The following is a 24,784-nucleotide window of genomic DNA, read 5'->3' as shown; positions in this document are numbered from 1 at the left end:
GATTCTGTGGTGGTTCTAAAAAGCAGCCTTATCTTAAAGAAACTGGGTTATTTCAGGTGATAAGAGGTGCCTAATTAGGTGTACTAAAAAGGCTAGATCAAAATTCCACTGTGCCCAACATCTTATTACCCCAGCTCAAATTCAAACTATGTATATACGGTGTTGTCTTACCTTTGCCTTTGTGTTTTTTCTGCTTCTGCTCACTTAATTTATCCAACGGCAGGTCACTGAGGTCCAGGCTATACAAGTTTCTAGCTAATACTTTAGTTAGTGTCTCCATTGTCAGTGACCACTCAGTGGCCAGCTCTTCCCAATATGTCAGCGATGACATTACAGACAGCAAGTCATCCCAAAGTTCTCGAGAGATGTACACATTTAGATTCGCTTTGATCCAAGCTACTATAAGAGTCTACAAGAATAAAGTGAGAAAAGTTGAGTTCCAAACCTAAGATGACAACATTTAAACGTTACTGCTTAAAAAGAAGTTTCTAACTGCCACAGAAATTTGTGTAGTCCTGACATTCTTTTCCTCACCAGTACACACAGACTTTTCATGAATTATCAACTGTTAACATGGGCTTCTGACTTAAGATACAGGAACAACTGGCTTGACTCATGAAAGATCTTTCGGTATCTTACAAGTTTTGTCGAAGAGTTTTGTAATACTGTTCTCAATTAGTTCTCATCACATTTGTATCTTGTGTATCCTTTTTTTTTCCCTACTAAAGAATCTAAAGACTTTACAGATCCTATTTACAGAGAAGCCACCACAACAGCACTCCGCAACTATGAACTTTGAAAGTATCTCCTACAGCTTACTCTAAGGAATAAAAAAAAAAAAAAAATCAGTTGGTTAGCCATGGATGGCACAGAAGATTTTGTGCTGACTTGAGCTAATTTTGCAATGGAAGCAAGCTAAAACTGCACACACTGACAGTTATCCCAACTCAACTAAAGGACAGGAATTTTTAATTTCACAGTACCCCAAAAACCATTGTCACGGTGTCATTAAATATAGGACAGAAAGTAACAAATGTAGCCAGTTCTTTAACCCACACCATTCACATTATCTGGGTAACATGATTTAAGATGACAAACGAGCCAACAGTGGTTGTTGCATCTAATCTCTTGGTCAAAATTAAGCTGAATTAATTAAAGTGAATGTATGTTTAATTGCCTGGAAAAGAGGTCCTGCAAGTCTTCCAGCTAAAGTGGAGTTTTTTCTTCCCTGATACTGCAAGAAAGTTTGGGGTGGTATTTTCAGCACAGATTCAGTAACCCTGAGCAGCACAAGTAGCATCTGTTCCCTGCAAAACAATATTAAACTTGGAGTTACCATTTTGTTATATTTCTGTATATACCAGGATACTTTTAAAGATAATAACCAAGCTTGACTTGCTCAAACACATTCCAAACAGAACATAGTGATTACAAACAGCCTAACTTGGTTCTTGCAAAAGAAATTACTCCAATCTTCTTTTCACACTCAAAAGTGAGGAACCCCTGTCACCATCTAACATCTGCTAGGTCATTCAAGTGCTATCACCTTCAATAGCCTGAAATTGCAGGCAAAGTTTTAATTATATTTCCAAACTGAGCTTTTACTTTTTGGGTTTGGGGTTTTTTTTTGCTATCAATGACAGGTTTTGGCAATCTTACATTATCATTAACATACTTCATCAATAATTTTGTGTGGCACAATCTTTGCCATCACAGTCTAGAGTCACTTCTTTACAGTGATGTGAAACTGGGGAAGAAAATACTAGTCTAGTGGAATCTGTTTTCTATTATTACTCCCAAATTTCCCAGTGGCTAGCCTTGAACTGACTCCTTGTTTCCTCACAAGAGGAGACAAGCTTCATATGACATGTAACGCCAGCTCTACTTACCCAGAGTTAAGGAAATACTAGTGACAGATTGAATGCAAGTCAAGTTAAAATGGAGTAAATCAGTCATTTGAAATCCCCTTGCTACTGCTTCCTTGCAATGGAGAATAGTGGCAATATACTACCTCATTAGAGACAGCTATTTAAAGAAGAGGGGAAAATAATAGAAATTAATTTGAAAATGGGTCCCTTGTACATGCTAGGCACCTTAAGCACTGGAAAGGAACAAAACAGTTAAATAGTACATGGACTCCTGCACACAATTACAGATCAAGACCAACCCACATCTGATTACAATAGTTATCCATGCCTAATCTGGGAATTTTTTGTTTATTTTTAAATAAGGCTGTGAAGCTTCATATACGGTTTCATATTTAGCACTTTGACACATGAGAAAGATGCCCTGGAAAAAAGTCATCACTAGCTCCTTAATAGTAGTCTGCATATCCTAGCTTACTTCTTTTTTCACTGAGGGCTAAGCTGCTTCAAACTAACTAGGTGCTTACTACTAGCTTTAACAGAGCAGCTAACCTCTTCCTCTGTGGTAAGTTGTCTGTGATGTTAAAGTCCACCTATTTACTGATTCAGAGAAACTGGTTCACATAGTCAATACCACTCTACTGTGTTTACTACCAAATAAATTTTCACATTCATCTTGTGAACTAATAATTTAAGATAAAAGCATTAGCATTTTACCATGTCTTCTTGTCCATAGTCACTTGGACTACCATGTGACGGTAGATATTAAGAATGCGTTTACACATATCAGTGTGTTCATCCAGCAGAGCTTTAATTTCATTTGCAGGTTCAAGAAAGAAGATATTTGAAGAATTTATTATAAAAACCTGTAAGAAGAAAAGAATGGGTGTTATGAGCTTGAAGCACTTTGACGTTTTCGGCAATTCAGTTGATAGCAACCAGGAAGAGAAAATCTATGATTAACCGAAAAGGCTGCATATGCACTCAGAAGTATACATTTAAATATAAGTGTATTGGGTTTGCGTGGCAAGGTTTTGGTACCAGGGGAGCTACAGGGGTGGCTTCTGCGAGAAGCTGCTAAAAAGCTTCCCCTCTATGTCCAACAGAGCCAATGCCAGCCGGCTCCAAGACGGACCCACTGCTGGCCAAGGCTGAGACCATCAGTGATGGTGGTAGAGCCTCTGGGATAACATAGTTAAGAAAGGGGGAAAAAAAACCTGCACAACTGCAGCTGGAGAGAGGAGTGAGACTGTGTGAGAGGAGCAACTCTGCAGACACCAAGGTCAGTGAAGAAGGAGGGGGAGGAGGTGCTCCAGGTGCCAGAGCAGAGATTCCCTTGCAGCCCCTGGGGAAGACCATGGTGAGGCAGGCTGTCCCCCTGCAGCCCATGGAGGTCCACAGTGGAGCAGATATCCACCTGCAGCCCATGAAGGACCCCACGCTGGAGCAGGTGGATGCCTGAAGGAGGCTGTGGCCCTGTGGGAAGCCCACGCTGGAGCAGGCTCCTGGCAGGACCTGTGGCCCTGTGGAGAGAGGAGCCCACGCTGGAGCAGGTTTGGTGGCAGGACTTGTGACTCCATGGGAAGCCTGCACTGGAGCAGTCTGTTCCTGAAGGACTGCACCCTGTGGAAAGGACCCACACTGGAGCAGTTCATGAAGGACTGCAGCCCGTGGGACGACTCACGTTAGAGAAGTTCGTGGAGGACTGTCTCCCATGGGAGGGACCCCACGCTGGAGAAGGGGAAGAGCATAAGGAGCCCTGCCCCTGAGGAGGAAGAAGCGGCAGAGACAGCGTGTGATGAACTGACCGCAACCCCCATTCCCCGTCCCCTTGCGCTGCTGGAGGGGAGGAGGTAGAGAATTCGAGAGTAAAGTCAAGCCCGGGAAGAAGGCAGGGGCGAGGGGGAAGGTGTTTTAAGATTTAGTTTTTATTTCTCATTACTCTACTCTGATTTGATTGGCAATAAATTAAACTGATTTCCCCAAGTCAAGTCTGTTTTGCCCATGATGGTAACTGGTGAAGGATCTCCCTGTCCTTATCTCAACCCATGAGCCTTTTGTTGTATTTTTTCTCCCCTGTCCAGCTGAGGAGGGGGAGTGATAGAGCGGCTTTGGTGGGCACCTGGCATCCAGCCAGGGTCAACCCACCACAATATGCTTGATGTGATGATAAGGCAACAATAAGACTGATTTTTTTTTCCCATTTTTTTTCTACAAAATATTTGTATATTTTTGCTTTCACAGACAGATGGCACAACAAACTACTCAATACAATTATTTTAATGATAGGCAAAAACGTCCCAGTAAAGAAGTCCACTGCACAGAATTTCCACCAGCACCTGACTAGTATAATATATGCTAAACTACTTGAAACAGTCATGGTACACAGTGTGTACTTCAGCATGACAAGGCCTGTACTATGTTTTGGGAAACTAAAGCATTCATCCCACTGTGATCAGTAAGGCTTACCGAAAGTGGGAAACAGGATACCTTCTCCAAAGTGGTTGACTTCAGTGGACAGTGAATTAGGGCTTTCAGAATGAAAAGGATGAAAACAAAGTAGGCAAGGACACTGTAGGAGTTACAGGAGCTACTACTGAAGTGTTGTTATAATTTTATGTAAGTTTAGGAAGCATTAAAATCATGGTGAGCCCTAGATTTCCAATTAATTCTTATTTGTCTGTCTTAATCCACATGTACAGGAAATCATTGGTTCTACAGATGTAATTTCCCTCTACTGAGAGCTTTGGATTTTAATAATTAAAAACTATTAGTATGCATCTTTACATTCACTAGCCTCAATTAATGAACCTACCCTACTCTAAGTGCCTAGAAAAAATTTTATGCAAGAATTAAATGGGAAGAAAACTCAAGACAGAAGTCTTGGATTTGTGATTCACAGAAAAAGTCAAATGTGGTTCCAGGTCAGGAAACCTCTCAAATTCAGACATGGTACTGGGTTAGAATGATGTCTTGACTCCATTTTGAGCTAAAAAAAAGATATTTGCTGGTCAAATGAACCTTTGTCTAAAAAACTTCAACATGAAGAACCTCCTAGGCATTCTCAGATGCGTAAACCTGAGCAATACATTGCAAACGGATAAAGATACTTCACTGTTTCTTCGCTCAGAAACACTTCATAATCTAAACAGTCATTGTATGCAAAGATTATGAAGCTTAAATTATTGTAACCTATTTGAATTTAAAAGTGATTTCAGTTACAAAGTTTATTTCTAAATATAACAGTGTACAGCAGAACAGGAAACCCTATTCAGGAAATCATTCAAGCTGTGGTAAAAATGAGTTCTAATTAGCATGGCCACCTACGGTAAAAGTGCAGACGGTGGAATGGCAAACACACATGTCTATTTTATTTCATTTAGAATCAGTTTTCTTCTGGATAAAAGAATATTATGGAGGCTACAGTCATATACACACCTATATGTATGTATGTGCATGCACATATTATATATAAGATGCACACATTTTATATGACTTTAAAAGCATTTCAAAGATTAAAGAAAAAAAAAATCATCACGTTATAGACACTTGGTTTTCTATATTCTCAACTTCAGTAAAGCATTTTGCTGAACATTTGAAATTAACACAACTTCTACCCAGCCAAATTTCCTAGAATCAGTTCGAAAACTTCTGTGAGGGAACTTCTGCAACTCTCCCATTCCTTAAGGGTATCACTGAAGTAGAGAGCTGTGGTGTCTGATCAAATTTTTCACACACTTATGTACTCATCCACTCTAATTCAGATAAAGATAATATCCCTGTACACTTTATTATTCAGATTAGGAAAACCGCAGGTTCGGATGTTTTCTGTGTGGTGACTAATAGCTTAAAAAAAAAAGCATCTAAGCATTTTCATTAACACTTAATTAGAATAATTTGACGATGTGGCACTCAAATGAGAATTACTTTTTCTGTGATATGATGCAGAGCAGAATGCATGTCCTGATGCAAAATTAAAAGGTTTTTTACTGTGTTATCCAACACTTGAGTATACATTGTCCTACTTCAGGTCAATAAAGATATAGTGAACCACTGTCATTATTCTAACACTACCTATCATCATACTTTTTAAATCTAAAATAATTTTAAAAAATCAGAGATGCTTTGAAGGAGCATAGGTTTTGCTTGCAGGAGTATTGCATTATATTCCACTCTTTATGTACTGATAACACAAGCTTTATTATTAGGATGAAAATTAGTTATCAAGTCTATTTCATACCTGCAACACTGACTGCACTCCAGCTCGTACATTTTGCTCTTCAGTATCAATTTCGGACAATTTATGCAACGTGTCTTCGTAACAGCCATTTCTTGCCCAGTTTGAATTTCTAACATGACTGGAGTTCATTCCTTTTTCCTGAAAAATATTTTTTTCTTAAAATATAACCTGTAGACAGGTATTTTGGGTTTATATTAAAGGAAAAAGTATATAATAGATATTAAATAATAAACAACGGTAGGCAGATGTTTAAGACGCATCTTAAAGACACAACTACATTTTAAGAAGTTTGTAACAATTATTTTAAAGTATCTGGATGCAATAACTACTGTTTTCCTCATCCTTTTATTTGTATATAGTTTTTACACAGCTGAAGGTTGGCATACTGTATAATCCACATCTTGAGAATAGTTCATAAAACTACGTGAAATTTTAAATTGAACTAACCACATAAAAAATCTACAGATAGATCAAATTGGTAGCCCATTCATGTACTGTTTCATTACCATTGATTCTCCCAAACAGATGCTCTGACATCAAATTAAACCACATATAATCTGTTGAGGAGGCCACTTCTTTGTCTACTGGCATATCCAAAAGATGCACAAGTATTAACCAACAATATTTTACCTCTTCTCTTTCTTTTGCTTTCTCTGATGAATTGTGGTCAACAACACTTTCATCACAATCTATAGTTGTGCACTGCATTATTTCTTCAGGTTCTTTCATAAATAAAGGCTTGTCTTCTTGCTGAATCCATTCCTGATACACCTTTACCACTTTCCTCATGGCAGCTGCTTCACATATCGGCAACAGAAATGCCTGTGAGTAGAAAAAGAAACAAACAAAAAACCAGTTACAATACTTGAAATCAAGTTGGGTTCTATAATGTACAGGTTCTAAGGGATGGGGGGGGGGGGGGGGGGGGGCCGAACACAGCCACTGTAGGATCTTAATAAATAAATTACTCCTGAACCTAAATGTTTGCTTACTTTCTTCATCTGTAAACTAAACACATGAAAAAAATGTTTTAACACGAAAACTTGTCAAGAAAGTACTTTGAAAACTTCACTGCCAAAGACAGAGATATAAGAATCCATACAGGCATACCTACTCGATGCCTAGCCTGCTGAAATTAAGGCCCAAACACTCATCAAAAGTATGCAAAATGAATGAGCAGAAGTTTCTATTACAACATCTTCCATTCAGAGGACTTGGAAGAGTGGAGTTAAATCAGTTCGAAATGACTAACAAAAATTCAAGTGACGTACATTACTGGTAGCCATGTATCTTATTTTTAGCTAAATGAGATTTTACAATACAGTATCCTTAAAACAAATGACTCCCTGAAAAGACTTCAGAATTATTGTTTTAAAAAATCGTGCATTGGAGGCAGTGTGACGGCTGATTAGTGCCCTCTTCAGGAGGTTTTCTATATCTGTTGTGCTGGTAACAACTAGTCAGATCAGAAATTTTTAACATTGGTAAATGTATTTATAGTTAGTTAAAACCTGACTAAAGACCATGATGCCCTAATTATATACAAAAAAGAACAGATAAACTACACAAACACATCGTTTTATGGAGTCCATGGTGTGAATGTTGAAAACTCATTGCGCCCGTCTTTAAGGAGTGCCCACTTGACGCAGGTGGTATGTTGTCTCCCTGGAAATGGACATTTCATACCAGTATCACACTAAAAAGAATTTTGCTTTGTATTACAGAATTCAGCTGACAAGTTCATCAGTCACACACTATCACTCATCAAGTCTAACAGTCTTCTGCAAGCCCATATACATTTTTTGTACCCTGGAGTCCGAAATGCATACGATCTTTTTTCTACAGACCATCTTCCTGCCATTCAGTACAACTGAAACCTCCTCCTGACTGCAATAACTTAGCCCTAATGTTTCACAAACATTACAAACACCTGGCATATCAGAAATGAACTTACACTGAAAACTTCTGGCTAAACAATTGACTTAAATGAGATCTCATAACCACACATGAAATCCAAATAATCTACATAACTCAGGGAGTGCCTTGTGAAATGAATGAAGAAAATTGCCTTTGCTGTCCCCTTCACTGAGGGGAGGCAGTTTCTAAATTGACCATCAATAATTTAGACTCTACATTCAATGCCTCAGACTCTGTAAACCCTTGAGTAGCAGCTGAATTTGGGTAACTCTGTTATCTCCTTCAGTAATGTGTCCAAGCTCTTCAACACACTGGATGTGGTTAAGCTTCTGACACTTATCTGCCTCATTTGAAAATATTTGTTTCATCCAGATATACTGGAGATTTAAAATGTTTAATTTTCTGCTGTTTAAAGCAATTAGTGTCATGCATTTGAATTGAAACTTAGTATATTTTTCTTTACTATTATTCAGAAAAATCTCTTCATCTTTTCATCTATAGCACGGGGCATAAAGAAAGTCAATCTTGTTTTATTCTCCCACATTGAACTTGAAGTTATGTATTTTCACATTATAAATAAAGACTCCATATTCTGGCATATGTTCTCAGTTTAAATTTGTTTAATAGTTTCCAGTTGAGAAACACTATTTTGGGTATGCTCAGCTAACATTTCTGGTTGCAGTGAAGTCAGAAGCTGTTACCTTCTATAGCCATCTGTGCCACTCTTCTGATGAACACTACCAAGGTAAGGACATTCAATTCCTCCTAAAACAGCTCTTTAACAGCTGTAGACTCCCACAGGAGGCTTATTTTAATGTGCTTGGTTGTGAGCTCTAATAGCTATGGGGTTGATGTATGAAAATATCAAACATTCCTGTCTATAGGGAACTGTAAAGTCCAAGTTAAATGTTGTCAAACTGGTTATTAAAGAAATAAAATTAGAAAAATCAGGAACCAGGGAAATCACTCAGAAATTTTCTCACTGATCACCAGGGAAAAATCACAGATTTTCTCACAGATCACCAGGGAAATCACTCAGAAAATATTTCAGAATTTTAATTTTTCAATTCTTAAACCTTAAAGGCAAGATGACAGAAAAAAACCTGTACATTTATATAATGTTCTGCTTAGCAAATGCTCTTGAAAGAAAACCATGACATAATGATCATTTACAATACAATCATCACGATTCTTGCATTCTGACGAGGGTTCTTTACCTGTCGAAAAATCTCAGTTAGAAAATTAACATTGCTTCTTTTAGAAGAAAAGACTTTCCGGACAATTTCAATATCAGTTAAATGCTCTTCATCAATGCTGCAGAGGCTGGAAGAACTTGGTTCTCTCTCTGTTAGAGTACTTGTATTAGAATGAGATTGTTCTGGCTCTGCATTTCTGTCTTGCTTATCAGTACTGTCATTTTTGCTGTCCTCCCTTGAAGCCATGCTAGCAGCTGCTCTCTGAAACAAAAATTAAAGAATATTTCATAGCTCATTTTTAGTAGAACAATTGAACAATACAATTTAAGTTACACAACAGTATAATTTAAAGCAGTACAAAGAATTCAGGAAAAAAACCCCGAAGATAGGATTCACTGCATTTCAAGGCTTATGTCTATTTGATTAAAAACAAAATAGCAGAATTTGAAAAAAAAAAAAAAAAACAAAACATAGCGAGTCCTTGTAAAGTGAATTCATAAGCAGAAAATTTGTTTAGAATTTTCTTTTTTTAATTCTTCAGTAGTTATAATTATCAGAGGAGTGCACACTGCTGATATAACAATTAAGACAAAAACACGAAAACAAACACTTTTTTGTATATTTGGTTTTACCTGAATATTCTTTGGCACATTTTCACCTTCCATCCCAGGAATATGAGGTCCTGTATGAGGTTTTGGCTCAAGCCAGAAAGACACCAACCATCGAATGACAATAACACGAGCCTTAATAAAAGGTTCCTTTGTGCAATATATTGCCTCATTGGTTTCAGCATCTTTCTTAACCATTACATAGTGTGGCTTTGGTCTCATTTGTGGTATATCTGTAAGGAAACACAACATCTTAAAAATATGTGCAGAGAGAAAGCTCTATAAAGAAAGAAATCCTAAAACCATAACTGATACACGTGAACTTTCAACAGTGCTGTTTTTTTCATATTCACTGTTGCACAACTCATCTGAAGATGTGCCAAAATGGACGTGAGAGAAAAAATTTCAAGACCAGAATACAAGACATCAAAAGGCTGTAATTTTCTCCTGGAGGGAGACAATATTGTTGGTCCAACAGACAGCAACTTGCTTCTGCTATGCAAAACCTTTAATTTTCTACCTGAAAGTCATTTCTGTAGCCTTATATCCTTGCTTGCATTTTTTTCTAAAAAAGTAAACACATTTAACTGTTTTCAGCTTTTTTTAAAGTTACACGCTATACTCAATATTTCAGCAAACTCACTATTTCACACTTTCATTGAAAACTACAAAAGAGTTCTAAGTAGCAAAATAACTGTTAACTAGGCTAGAATATGGCCTATACAAGAAAACTGTTTTCATACAGAATTACGATATTGTCAAATTTCTTAATTTTTAATAAGTGTTTATAGTCATTTAAGTTACTAAGCAACAGTTCATGTAACTCATACCATTTTACAGCCTTTTCAGAGTCCTATATGTCACTTATCCCCTACTACCAAATCTACTGGGAAAAGCAGATGCAGTTCAGATGCAAGGAATCACCACATTTCCTAATGCATCCCTAGAAAGATCTCTGTGTTGGTCTGCAGTAATCCACAATAAAGCAATATAATTAGTGAATAGAACAGAGAGAAATCCTGCTCCAAAGCCACGTGAGTTTCACAGCTTCATCTAATGCCACACCTGCACTAACTAATTTTGCTGGACTTCGCCACCAGAGCAAGGGCACACGCATCTTCCTATGACTTAGCTGAAAGATGATCCTGTGGCAGTAGCTTCTGTACTAGCTTGCAGCGAATGTAATGAATGATGCCCAGCGGCATGCCAACTGGCAGAAACTGTGGTTATTCAGGGTCTATAACCTACAATTCCATTTTCTCCATCCCATGTTCTGCATGATGGTTCAGAACTGGTTAGCACTTCTGGTTCTCTACTGTGCAAGTGACAAAGATGCCAACAGTGTCATCAGTATTCCCGAATCCGCTTCAGAAAAAAGTGCCAGTCCTTAATAACTCAATGTGGATGGAATTGACATGTGCACTAAAAACATCACAAAGATTTGGGGGGGGGGGGGGGGGGTAGGGACACAAAGACAGTTTTTAAATTGTGCATAATGCACATTTCTGCAGGGACAAATATCAACAGCCCAGTTCAACTCCAGACATGTATCAGCCAACTCAACACTGCAAAATGTCGTTTCACAACCCAAGACAGGGTGTAGAACAGTTCTGCAATACCAATCATCAATCTGAAGCAGCTACAAAACTTTCAGGTGTGAATGACATTTCTCTGGGAGTGGTGTCCCAACTCTACTCCTAATTCTAGAAGGGCAACTATGAGATCTGCTCTGATACAAAAAGTAGATGAAAATTTGTCTGAGGACTGACTATGACATGTGCTGTCAGAACACACCCTGCTGCTGGTGTTTCAGTATCACGATTCTCATCTGATGACAGCACACACACACAAAAAACCCCAAACAAACAAAAAAAACAAACAAAAAAACCAAGGAGGCATGGAAAATGATGGTCCTATCCAGATATGGAGACTGATAGATTGGACAGAGATGGTATTCCAGCACTGCCTCAACTCTTCTATAGCTTGTGGTACACAAGTAAGATATGTTCCATGGTTTTACAGGCCAGAAGGCAGTTCAAAGATACTAATGGTGGGAGTCAAAGAAGATGCAAAGTAGTCATGCTGAAGAATACTAAGTTGTTCCCTGACCATATATTCCTAATGTAAGGTCAAGAGTTGTTTTAAGGGATCCCACATAACTTCTGCCAGGTTATGGTATCATAATCCAGGACGAACAAATCTGGACAGCAATGAAGAAATAATTAGCTACTATCTAGGCAATTAACTTATGACAGCCCTATATACTTTTAGCCATTTTAAGTGAATAAAGCCTACCTGCCAGACTGCTGTAAAGGTTTCCTTGTTAACATTACAAATACACAACACGACATCCAGCACCAGCATTGAGGACATCCAAACTGCTATATCTCAGTGCCATTTCAACAGCCACATACAAAAGCAGTGGTAAACTCATCATGATGCTGCTAAACTGACAAATGTTTCCAGAGCAGACTTTAAAGTTATATCCACTATTTTTAATGGAAGCATTGTTTTTAGAGGAAAAAACTACATGACTCTTGCATATCATCCACCTAAGTAACAAATGCACAGAATACTTTTTAAAAAGCTTACAAAGAGTTTATTTACTACAAATAAAAACCAGTACACCGTTTTCATTCTGTGGAAAGCAGCAGGTTAGTAAGAAAATTAAAAATTAATTTATCTTAAACAGAAGCATTTATAACAGCACAGTCAGTGAAAAAAGGAAGCAAATGCCTGGTAGCGGGGTATTTAAAGATGTAAAAATCAGTTCTCTTTGGTATCTATTAGCATTCAGCAGGGCATGAAGGCTGCAATACTGGCAGTGTTTTCAAAAGGACAAGACATCCAGTAGACATGCAGTAAACATGTCTTTGCAGCACACTGTCTCCTTCTGCAGTTTCATGATATCCTCTCAGAACATCCTCTCTCTCTGCTCCCTCTCAACTGTATTATGTGCTGCAGCTGCTTCTCAAATGCATCCTCCTTCAGTCATTTCTTGTATTTTTGCATTTCTGTCCATCTTGGAAGTAGGTGTCAAGGCTCCAGATGAGGACACTGACATAAAACCAAAGCAAAACAGAAGCTTATTAGATTGACTCAAACAGCAGAAGAGGAAATATTCCCTTCCCCCAACTTTCCATTTTTCCTTTCTGTTTTGTGCTTTTCCCACCCCCTGCCCTTCCCGCTCTGGGAACCTGATGTGAGCCAGTGCCAAAAAGGGCAGGAAGCTGTAGGTGGTGGAAGACATACACAGGGTAGAAAATGAAAAGGCTAGCAAAAACACAGTTGTAATGGTGGACACTTGTAGTTTTGACCACGCTTACTTTTTAAGGCAACAAAGGGTTCAGAAAGAATGAAGAACTGCACAGAGCTGTAGGACAGCCCACTTTATTGTTTCCCTGCAAATGAAGGAGCCCATCTAAATGGCTTGGAAAGCACATTACACAGAAAGGCACATTATTATGATGGAAGAAACAATGCCCCTGGAATCTTACTGCCATATTTGTAGTTCTTACTAAACAGTTTCTAAAGACTATCTTACAGAATCTAAACAGATGTTAAAAGACATTCAAAACAAAACAAAAAAAAACCCCAATCTCATGGGCTCTTCTAAGCCTGTAACACACAAGCCAGAATTTGGAGGAGGCACAATACTAGCTTCTTGTAACTGGAATGCTTGGTGCTTGTTACTGTAACCAATATACTTATGTGAAAATCTGCCTTAACAGAAAGAAAAAGAAAATTATCTCAATCCAATATATTATCTCCAGTAAAGCCCTGTATCAATGCTTGCTTACTAAAACTACTGTTTTAATTTGTACCTCATGACTTCTAAATTAAACATTACACCAGTAGCAGAACTGTTTTTAGTAGCAGGCTCAGCGCACAAGTTTGCCTTGTTTTCTGCCTAAATGCTGCCAATTTTGTTGAGAACAGGCACGGGATTGTTTTCAAATAGGGTGGGAAGATGCATGCCAGAGAAGAACTTCTTAGAGGAGAAAAGACTATTCTACTTACCAGTGTTTCTGTTGCTTTCATTACTGTATTCTTCCCAAAATCCTCATCATTGTTGCTGACTTTGCGCAGTTTTAGGCACTGACAGTAGTTCTAGGGATCTGTGCCCCTTTCTTCTTCTTGTTCCCCACTGTCCTCCTCTTTAATAAGGCCTTGGAAGTTTCTTGTTTATAGTTCACAGAAAAAGAGAGGACTACAGTGAGACTTCTGTGGAAGACTCAATCAAAATCTTCATAGAAAGAGAAAATATCGTTTCCACATTTCTTGTTCGAGGACGTCAAGCAGCAGTAGGTTTGCTTTCTCTCTTGTAGCTACTTTATCACTGAACCTCTTCAATATCTTCACACAACTCTTGTTCTAATGTTGCTTATGGCTGGATTTATACTGTTTCTTCTCCCCTAGATGAGAAGGTCCACTGTTTGTCTTTCCCAGGAGAACATGGTTTTGAAACATCCATCTCTGAAGAAAGCCACAATCCAAATACATGTACATGGACTGGGAGAAACTAAGACCTTTTCAACGAACTTCCCTGACAGCTTGATTTTAGAATATGAAATTGTGTCTGGAGATGACTACTAATCCTTGTGAGACGTTGCATCCACAGGTAAGAGGAGCAGTGAAGTGTCCATATTATTCAAGTAATGAAATGGCAGCTTAAAGCCTGTGTACATGGTATCACTTTGCAAACAAACAGTCTTGAACTCTGTTGGCTTACAACCAAGATATGCATGGGTGCATGCAAACCTGACTTAGCAAAATCAAGATTTGCAAACAATGTTTTAGTTTAGAATGGGCTAAAAACCTCTGAGCAAAACTCTGGTTAGGTTTGCTTAGCAAACACCGAAAATTCCACTCTCTATATGGAAAGATATATTCTAGCACCATCAGCTTTAAAGATTGTGTTAAACCCTAGCTTCCTTTTCCTACTGCAAGCTTTTGACAAAATACAGTTGACACAAAAACATAACTGAGTTTCCCTGTCTAAACTACGAGCAAGCACCGTATGATCCACACACTACGATTCTGTACAGATAAAGCCAACATCCCCCAAAGAACAGCACACTAACACCTTTTACCTCAGCAGCAGTAGTTTCTCTTCAGAGCACAACTAAAATCAACAACAAAGGTCACACTTAAGAACTGTTTTACAAGAACATTTAATTTATCTGAATCAGGTTAATATAGCAAGACTGACGCTAATGAAAGGGTCAGGTGCCTCCAGGAACAGAGGACTGAAAACCATGAACAGGAACCATAACATGTTCTTTCATAAGAGTACTTTTGGAGAATGTTCTTTATGGGCAACATGACTCAAGCAAAAAACTGCTTTGCTATACTCTCTATTAGAGAAAATGTAATGATTTTATCAGCTGTGTTAACACTTACCAAGTATAGGGTTATACAAGCTGGTCTCCTTACAGATGTTTGGGAAAATAGAAGGTAAGTAGTATTTCTTAAAATTTGAGAATAAAAATGAAAATCCCTTTTCCTGGTTTTCCTTGTTCTTCCATTCTAAACTCTTAACCTTAAAAAAAGAAGTTGGACAATGTAAACATCCCGAAGTAGAAGAAAAAGATGACTGATGAAATGGCTTCTTTATAAGTTATTTCTTTGTAACAATATCATACGCATTTTTATAAACACTTTTAGAAAGATGGAACAGAAACTACCTAGAAAATGTCAATGAAACAAAGACTGTTCTCTTCCAAAACATTGCTTCAAAATGAACTTGAACACATCAAATACTGAAATCAATAGAAACACATCTGCTTTTATGGTCATCTTGCCAAGTCAGGGAGTAAACTCAAATTGATTGTTTTTAATAAAACTGTTTTTATATTTCAAAATGTTTTATAAGAAAAGGACAATTATCCATGCTACTGAACATTTGTTTAACAATTTCTTTTAACACATTTTGACTAACAAGCGTCCATATATTCATTATAATAGGTACTTGGATTCATATGTGCGGTTGGCAATATGAAACAAACAAATCTATCAACCACAAGCAGCGGAAGATAGAACTTTAAATTTGAATTACACAAATCTACTTTCATGGATCATGAGTGCTAAGCCTTCCTCATTATGAAATGTTTCCCTGCTGAAAAGCACGATAAGTTCTCCTTAATAATAAACCCAACATGCAGTTTCCATCTTTGTCCTGGAGAATCCATGTGCCTGCAGAGCTGGGTAATCTGCCAAGTCTACCATGAATAAAATAAAGGAAGCTTTGCTTTTTCTCCCCACCACCACCCCGTGGTTGGTTGGTTGGTTGGTTGGTTTTTTACCTCCCCCCCCCCCTTCCCTACTCGAAGTCCACCGTTCTATTATGATCTATTTTCAGGGCAACAGGCCTTTAGAATGGAATATACCTACATATACATATATCCTCTGCCCAATATAATTCAATAGAATGGGTGACAAATACATAGAAATTAGTGACACAAAGTCCTTTAGCAGAACTTAATATCAAAGAATTAAGTATTCAGCTTGAAATTATCAGTGCCTGTAAAGAGACTTCAGCAAAAGACTTTAGCATTCACATAGTGAACAAGTTCTATGACACCTGTCTCAACGACTTATCTAAATTTAAATGCAATACTACCGATTTATTAGAGATGGTAGTTGTCTTCAAGAATGTAAGAGGTATTTTTACTCAAAGTGAACAGTCATCATTAAGCTTACCCTAAAAATCACAAGTATGATGACCTCTATTCAAACTGGGAGATGCAACAAAATCAGGTTACAAATTATTCCAGCACTGCAAGTTCACAGAGCAAGACAGATAAAGGGAAGCCATGAAATGTTTCAGTTTAGCATTGGACTTATTTGTGCACTGTCCATCTTCTCTAGCACAACCCTGCAAAAGTGTGAAGAAAAACTTACGGATAGATACCCAACTGGGTTCTGCTGCACAAGTCTGACCCAGAAGGCAGTACCCTGGAACACGTATCAGGCAGTCAAGCAGCTTGCTGGGCATGTGACAGCAGAGCAGACTCAGAAGCAGCATGTGCTAACTCGCCAGCAAATTAATTACATAAAATATAATAGCTAAGCCACAGTTTTTGATAGGAGCTCTTGCCATGCCCTGTCCTAGGCATTTGAAGTACTAGCTGAGATCATGGAAGTGTCAAAGTATGAAGGGAAGGACATACTGTGTGCCTCAAGTCTTCATTTTCTGTGCACAGTTCAGCTCCATAATCTGCCTTTTAGGTAGCTAGGGATCTGCGAGATCTTACTACCTGGTGTTCACATAGCAATGCCACTAAGCAAGTGTAATCTCAGCAGTGACTTTTAAGCAGAACCTAACTCGTAAGATTTGTCAGATCTGAAGTATTCCAAATATGTACTGTTTCCCATTGCTTCTCTTTTGAAGAGGTTAACTTGCTCAGCTGTAGAAGTAATCCCAAATTTTCTCTGTGCAGTGTACTGTATTATGCCTGAGCTTACAAGTCTCCTAAAACTAAAGTTCCAGAAAGTACAGTTAAGATACCAACTGGAGTCATGGCACCACCCCTGCAAGATCTGGGTAGTAAATATCTTGATCAGGAAAAAAAACAAACAAAAAAAAAAAAAACAACCACCCCAAAAATACCCCTCCCACAAGCTCTTGCTAGAAAGCCATAATCTCTGTGTCACGCTCTAAACACCCTGGAGCATTTCTACTAACCAGGACTTTCCAGTAGCTCAGAGTGTTTCCATTAAAGAGGCTGTGTGGTTAATCTACTGTAACAGCAGAAATTCCAGAAAGATAGCTGGAGGAAAAATATGACCGTAAGCACAGACACTGGCAGTCCCAGTCTTACAAACCATTGAGTCTGACACCCTATTTCTGTTTGGTTTTGTCAGCTAGCCTCAGTATAAACCTAGGGAAAAGGCCAGCGAAAGTTTGGGACTCATTAAAAGCCCGTATCACAAAAAATCCAATGCTTTCAGTTAGAAGTTTCCCCTTAGTTTGAAAAGCAAAGTCCCTGACCACCACAAAACCCACATAATTAAAGAGTGAGGCCAGTTGATCCTTCCACTGGTTGAAGGCAACAGGGTAGGGAGGGAGAGGTGAAAATGGGAAGGGAGCTGGAATCAGCATTCTTTGAAGTGACTGACAAGCCTTGTTTTTACTCCATGCTGCAATCAGATGCAAGACACTGTGGTAACAGACCTATGAATCTTCACGCAGAAGACAAGTGGAAATTTTCTAGGAGAATTTGCTTTTTATGAAGGACACTTGAGGGAGGGGGGAGGGGGAGGAATGTTTAAAACATTTTTATATACATTTGCAGTGCTACTAGTAAATGTCTTCTTGTAATGTGCAAACAGGTGTTAGTTGTTTCAGATTTGTTTGCTTGAAAACTATAGAACGTACCTGAATTACTATGTATTTCAAAAGTGCTTCTAAGAAATAGCTTGTTAAATCTTCTTGTCCTTTATCTCCTGATTGTGGAGGAACGAGTGGAGTGATTTCCTCTATAGTCACTTGAGCTATTTTAAGAAAAAGAAAAAAGAAGTACATCTAACATTTAGACTATTTCTTCTCATGCATAAATATCTATCAAGTTATGAAAGTAGAAATGTACTGGAGTAAGCAGAGACGGTTATAGGCAAAACAATCCACCCACAGATTAATGAAAATTATGACATGTTAGCTAATAAACCACCATAGAACTAGTTTCTTACACATACAAAAACACAGCAGATAATAATTAAGTTCTCCCTATGCACCTTGGGAATCTACCTGCCAAGACCCAATTTTTCCAAAAGGCGTAATCCATTTCTTTTGGAATTTATGGAAACAATAGTGTAACATTTGTATGGCACAAATGCCACATCTTTATTTACATCTCTCACAATTTTCTTCATTTGGCAGTTGATCAGTTACATTTGTGTTAAGTTTTACTAGCTCTATGCTTCCTTTGCCTCTACACTGAAGCTGCTTCAGAGTTTTTTTGACTCTTGTTCCTGTAGTTGGATGTTCGCATTTCACTCTTTGCACTCTGCATTTCCATGCTGCCTACATCCCCTTTAGATTTGTTCCTCCTTTCCCGCTGTAGAGATACAACGTAAGGTTAACTCCAAAACAGGGCTTAAAGTATGTAGCAAACTTTTATTTGCAGAGCTATCCTGCCATGAAATTCGTCAGCTAAGTTTCAGTAAATTTAATTACCAGTCAAGGAGACACTGCTTGCTTCTATAAGCAATGCTTGTGTCAGCTCTAAAACATTGGGTGGAGGTTGAAAAAAAGGCAACAACAGTTCAGAGGAAAAAGTGTTTAGCTTCTTATTCACATTTATGTGAATGCAGTTTGCACTTATGACCCTATCCAATTGCAATTCATTAATATATCCTTATTTTTATTTTATATTAATGTTTTTATATCTATTATTTTATATATAATTTTATTTTTAATTTTATTTTTATATTTTATTTTTATATATTTTTTAATATATTTTAATTTTTATATATTTTTTTAATATATATTTTATATATATATCTATCTCCTTAAAATCCTAGTAGTGGGAATAAATTCAATTAGGAGGCAAGCGGCTCCTCAAAGTAACCAGTATCTGATACTGCTAGAGTGAACAGCCAAAGGAAAAACTGTCATAAGAATCATCTTAAGAGAGAAAAATCCTCCGCACTCTATTGATTAGTCAAGAGAATGATCTTCATATTTAAAAAAAAAAAAAAAAAAAAAAAAAAAATAATCTATGAAGTATACAAAGCTTCTCTCAGAATGCCCAAGCCTTTCCACTGATGCAGACCTTTCTGACCACAGGTTTTGCAGTTTACAAGGTCCAATCCTTTCGGAAGATTCCGAGCCACAAAAATATCACAGCTTTAATTGCCTGGTCATACACAGACACAGCAGGAAGATCAACCATTTGGCTTTACGCATTGCCCTAACTCATTCTCTTGAAGGCTGCGCCAGAAACTGCTTTGCATAGCTTGCTCCCTAGAGCATGGCCAAAGCCAGTGCAAATGTTCAACACAAGCAGAATCCGCCTGTGCAAGTTTGCAGTAGATGCAGCATCTGCTTGTAATTCTTAAGAAGAATTACATAAGATTGGTCAGTTTATTTTCACCCGCTGTGTGTTAAGCTCCTACAGCCATACTTAAAAAAAAAAAAACAAAAAACAAAACAAAACACGAAACAAACCAAAAAACAATCCACCCTTAAAAACAACAAAAAAAGACAAAGTTACTATTGGAAGAAGACCCGATAAACTGCCAAGAAACTCATTAACAGCTCCATAATCTCCCTGGGTACATATGTATGTCAGTTCTTTGTTACGTCAACTTGCCTTTTCTGTGCTGAGAATTGAATTATGTAAAGAATTGAGTAATACTACCAAATTACTTACTTTCTTGAACATTAAGTGGAGGGTTAATGAGATTATCTAGTGTTCGGGGGCCATATTCAGACTGTGGTGATGAAAATCCAGGAATCAAGCAAGAAAACATCCATAATTGTTCTTTACTGCAGTTATTTTGAAGTGCTTGCAGCCACAAAAGAAAGAGACGCACACCCTCTCGCCGTATCTTAAAGGAAAAAAAAAAAAAAGGCAGAACAAGTTAACTTGTCCCAGAACATGCAAAAGCATTTCCATTTGTCCTGGACGGAGAAGGTGAAGGGGAGGGGTAGAAAAGATGAGAACAGACAGACAGCGTGACCACCAGCGATCAGCAGAGCCAAGCTAGCACATCTGCTGCTCCTGCTGAAATGCAAGGACAACCCTGGCACCTTCACTGCTGTTTGCCTCACAGAATCTCTTTCACAGGGTTTCTCTGAAAGAAGAGGAAGAAAACCAACACATGTCTAGTCACTTGCTTGACTACAGCACTGCAAGATGCCATGTGAATTTTCAGAAAATACAAAGACCATCATAAAATTCCTACATGTGTTCATGAATTATAACAACAGAGTGAGCTTTTTGCAGCAGAAGGACCCGCTCTACCCTCTTCCATTCCTTCTTCAAGAAAGGTGATAGAGTCCTAGAGCAGTCCCCTCCTGGCTCTCACACTGGAGAATTTCAGCACCAGCCAAGCCTGCAGAGGAGTGACACGGTTGTTTGCTGCAGTATCAAAACTACGTTACACTTGGGTGGCTTTTGTCCCATGGTCAACTGTTATTAGACTACCCACCGACAGATCTCTTTGGCATAGATAATCTTTCACTTCTAAGACAGCCTGAGCCCCAAAACCACAGCCTGAGCCCCCAAACCAGTTTCCTCACCCCTAACAATGAATGGTTAAGGCTTACTTCTGCTTTAATGCAAAAGTCTTCAAACCATTTGCACACATTCTTAACATGGCTACTGTACATAAACTCATCACTACTGTGAGTAGTTCTACCGAGGTAACGCTGATGATTTGAAGTCATTCTTTCATGACACACAAGTCATGATCTGGTTCCCATTCCTGTGCTTTTACCATAAAAATTCACCTTTGTGTTCTTATTTTGTATTTTTAAGTACTTTAGACAAAAGTAGTATGCAACTTTTTCCAATACCTTTAATGAATTTCCAGTGTGAAGAAGCTTCTTTAAAATCAACCCTAAAAAGAAGAAAGGAAAAAGAAAATATGTATTTTTGTTTGTTTGTTTGTTCTTTCTTTATTAAGTAAGATGTCAGAGTTCTCGGTCAGACTTGATAGTAACTTTTAAACAAGTCCTTGGCAATCTCCAGTTTAATCTTGGTGAACTTGATATCTTCAGGCAACTCTCTCAATGCCAGAAGGAGAAAAATAAGATCACCTTTCATAGCTTCCTCACAACCCGTAACAACATTTTTCCCCAAGGACTTTTCGGGATGTGTACATTAAAATTAAATGATTCTCAAGTCATTATTTTGCATAATACCAGCATTCCCCATTCACAAATACAGACCTCAACCCAATTTTGAAATTTATTACTAAGAGAGAAAAAATTAGGAAAAAAAATAATTACAAAGCAACCTTCTACCTGCTCTTGTTCTTTCTCAGCCACTATCCTATTTCCAGATTCCAAGAATTAATTCTATCTAGAAGAGCACTTGTTACATTGGTGGGGTTTTTTTGTTTTGGTTTGGTTTGGGTTTTTTTTTTTCTTCCTCTAGCTTGCCAGAGTTTCAAGACCATAATCCCTGGTATGCTACTTAAAGGTTAAGGAAATGATTAGCACAAACTACTAGTAGCTACTAATAAAAAATAAGATTAATTAAAAAAAAAGAAAGCAACAAAATCAACTTACCAATACTATGAAATTGCCATCTCTGATGAATCCTTTCTGGAAGGAGTTGCAAAATTTTCTACAAAAAACAGAACCCGAGGATCTATGTTGCACATATCGCTCTCAGAAGACCAAAGAGCGCTTTCATAAAGGCCACAGATGAGAAGCTGAAGGATTATCTTAGAAAATTTCCACACTGCTTTCTTTGGAAGCATTACTGTCCTTTCAAGATAATCCCATTCCTAAAGCTAAGAAGCCCAAAGGCTCTGACGGACTGTCTGGCAAGTCCTGCATTGGAGACTTCAGATGTTACTGCAGTTTATCTGGCTCCACTACCTCTCTGCTGGATATTGCTGCTTATAGCATAGGGAGTGGAATGGGATGAGTATCTGCCTCAGTTTCTCTGGTTCACAACAGGTTGTATTAGATTATTCCACCTTTACAGTGGCTTAAGCTAGGACGCTCAGCTGTCGGCTTGCCTCTGTGGCACAAGCAAACATTTGCTTCAGCCTTCTCAACAGAGGGGTAATGAGCTACAGCAAAACAATGAAGAAAAGACCTGAGGCAATCATGGTCTAACACCTTTCCAGATAGACTGGATGATGATCATCTTCAAATGGTAAGAAACAGAGCACAGTTAGTGACAGAAGCAGTTAAAAATCTATTACGCAGCACTTCATAATTTATGCTAGAGGCATTAGCAACTTGTAAATAACCTTATTTCCCAAATTAATTCCTGGCCATGGCCCTGCAGCAGCCTATGCAACTGTTTCCAAAGCACAGGTCACCTAATATCCCTTTATGTAGGAACTAGGGAACAAATCGGATTCACTCTCCTTGTAACAGCAAACCCTACAGTTTTAAGTACCAACGTACCTTACTGGATAAAAAAAAAAAAAAAGAAAAAATAATCTTGAATTTTTATTCAACCATGTGATAAGCATTCATCACTTTCAATTTTAAATATTTTTAAAAACCACAATCCTTGTTCTATAATTAGAAGCCTCCATCAAAAAGGAAAGGCAAAACCTTGACATTCTAAGCTATTTCTAAACTATAGTCTCTGCTCAGAAATGTTCCAATTTCATTAAAACAGTTTCTAATTCATGTTAATTAGTTCAAGATATGCTTTTGGTAAGGATATTGTGAAATGCTATTTTCAAATGAGAAATCTTTTTGAAAATAAATGGGATCTATAAAACCTAATTCTGCGGTACTAATCTATTATGAGAAAAATCAGAGATAACGCAATCAAAAGATCAAAAAGATCACAACTAATCAGAGATAATATTTATAAGAATTTCAAATTGTATAATACATTGGAACGGGGGGGAGGCATGAACACCACCACCAAAAAGTAATGAACTATCTGCAGATGCAGAAAACATCTTTTCCCAGTTAAGACATCTCCCTGCAAAACTGCAAGTCAAATTCTTTTACTTCTCACACAAAGCACAAATATTCAACTCTATATTCAACTCTAACCAAAAGGAAAAAGGAATGCAGTTAAATGTAAAGTGTATTTCCAGGCAACTGTAGAATAGCTGCACTGTTATTATTTAACAGGACTTAATTCAAAGCAAAAAACCTCATACAGGAATATTCAAGTTATCTTACCTCAAAAATAAAAAGAATAGAATCTAATTCTTCTCTCTGAGACTTGTGACCTAGATGCAATTAAAAATAAATAGAAGATACACTTTCATTATCAAAACAAAATATAAGGAACACTGGCAAAGATCCTTAGATGTGTAAAACAAAAACATGCATTTCTACAACCATAATTTTGCATTCCTTCCGCAAATAAAAAGAAGTATATTTCATAGTTATGGTTTGTAACAGTTAAAGTTTGTGTAACTTTCTATTATGGCATCAACAGCTGGTAGAGATTAAGTTACACAACATCTTGTTAAACAAAACTTAGAATAATTCTGCCAAACACAAAAAGTATAACACCTCAAGAATCCTGACTTTGCAAAAAGGCAAAACCAGTAATCAGAGAATAAACTCTCCTTGCTCACCTCCACTGCATGCACCACTAATTGCTCTGGCTTTATTTGCAAAGTTAGTGCTTACACATATTTCTGCACAGCTAATGTTGCCATTTGTGACCACAGACCCATGGCTTTATTTATAACACCCTGCCTTATTTTCTAACAAAAACACAAGCACCAAGACAAAAAGCGTTCTATCTGAAATACTTACCTTTTTGTTTAAGGCCTACTTCAATAGTCACAAAGTTTTCAAAGAACACATAATATATATGTGAGAAATGTAGGTCGAAAAACTGTTTGAGATCAATCGATTCTGCATTCTCTGAAAAACAGAACAGAACACTGTTTGTATTTCTTGCAAATATCCAGAGTCAACCATTCTGTACCATTGTCCAGTAATAAGAACTGAAGCTATTTAAAAGAAAAATTATTATCGGTAAAGAAGTTCTTGAAGTTTTCATTCTTTTAAACTGAAGTTAATGAAATTCAATACGGCATGCCATAAGTGCCTAGTGAATTTTAAAACAGGAAGCAGTGTCTTCTTGCACACTCATCGTTTGCACGACAGTAATGCCTGCGAACCCCAGTCATGAACCAGAATTCCATCAGGACGAGCACTGTACAGATGAATGTTAGTTTAATTGTTAATTTAATAGAAATAAAGCTAATGATGCTACCCAAACTCTACAACAGAAAGGCCATCACTGTCCCCAACTGTAATTACTAGACACAACTAAGCTTACT

At 37.7% G+C, this 24,784-nt stretch overlaps 1 protein-coding gene across 7 annotated transcripts in view; it reads right to left on the bottom strand.

Annotated features, from left to right (window-relative positions):
* RALGAPA1 (Ral GTPase activating protein catalytic subunit alpha 1) overlaps positions 1 to 24,784 on the bottom strand; it is a 138,336-nt gene that overhangs the window by 101,316 nt on the left and 12,236 nt on the right. For 6 of the 7 annotated variants that reach the window (XM_082318766.1, XM_082318768.1, XM_082318772.1 and 3 more), the window contains exons 2-15: positions 24,252 to 24,362; positions 23,664 to 23,713; positions 22,068 to 22,125; positions 21,351 to 21,394; positions 20,203 to 20,380; positions 18,207 to 18,322; positions 15,230 to 15,368; positions 9,851 to 10,059; positions 9,240 to 9,479; positions 6,736 to 6,927; positions 6,106 to 6,243; positions 2,583 to 2,731; positions 1,178 to 1,307; positions 172 to 409 (exon numbers count right to left, since the gene is read on the bottom strand). In XM_082318766.1, coding sequence (XP_082174892.1) covers positions 172 to 409; positions 1,178 to 1,307; positions 2,583 to 2,731; positions 6,106 to 6,243; positions 6,736 to 6,927; positions 9,240 to 9,479; positions 9,851 to 10,059; positions 15,230 to 15,368; positions 18,207 to 18,322; positions 20,203 to 20,380; positions 21,351 to 21,394; positions 22,068 to 22,125; positions 23,664 to 23,713; positions 24,252 to 24,362 — 1,992 coding nt within the window. Of the gene's footprint in view, positions 1 to 171; positions 410 to 1,177; positions 1,308 to 2,582; positions 2,732 to 6,105; positions 6,244 to 6,735; positions 6,928 to 9,239; positions 9,480 to 9,850; positions 10,060 to 15,229; positions 15,369 to 18,206; positions 18,323 to 20,202; positions 20,381 to 20,737; positions 20,837 to 21,350; positions 21,395 to 22,067; positions 22,126 to 23,663; positions 23,714 to 24,251; positions 24,363 to 24,784 lie in introns of those variants that run through there. The other variant, XM_082318769.1, reaches the window with a different exon arrangement.

This window comes from Platalea leucorodia, assembly GCF_965183815.1.
Source record: "Platalea leucorodia genome assembly, chromosome: 7".
Lineage (NCBI taxonomy): Eukaryota > Metazoa > Chordata > Aves > Pelecaniformes > Threskiornithidae > Platalea > Platalea leucorodia.
This window is presented reverse-complemented; position numbering and strand designations above follow the sequence as displayed.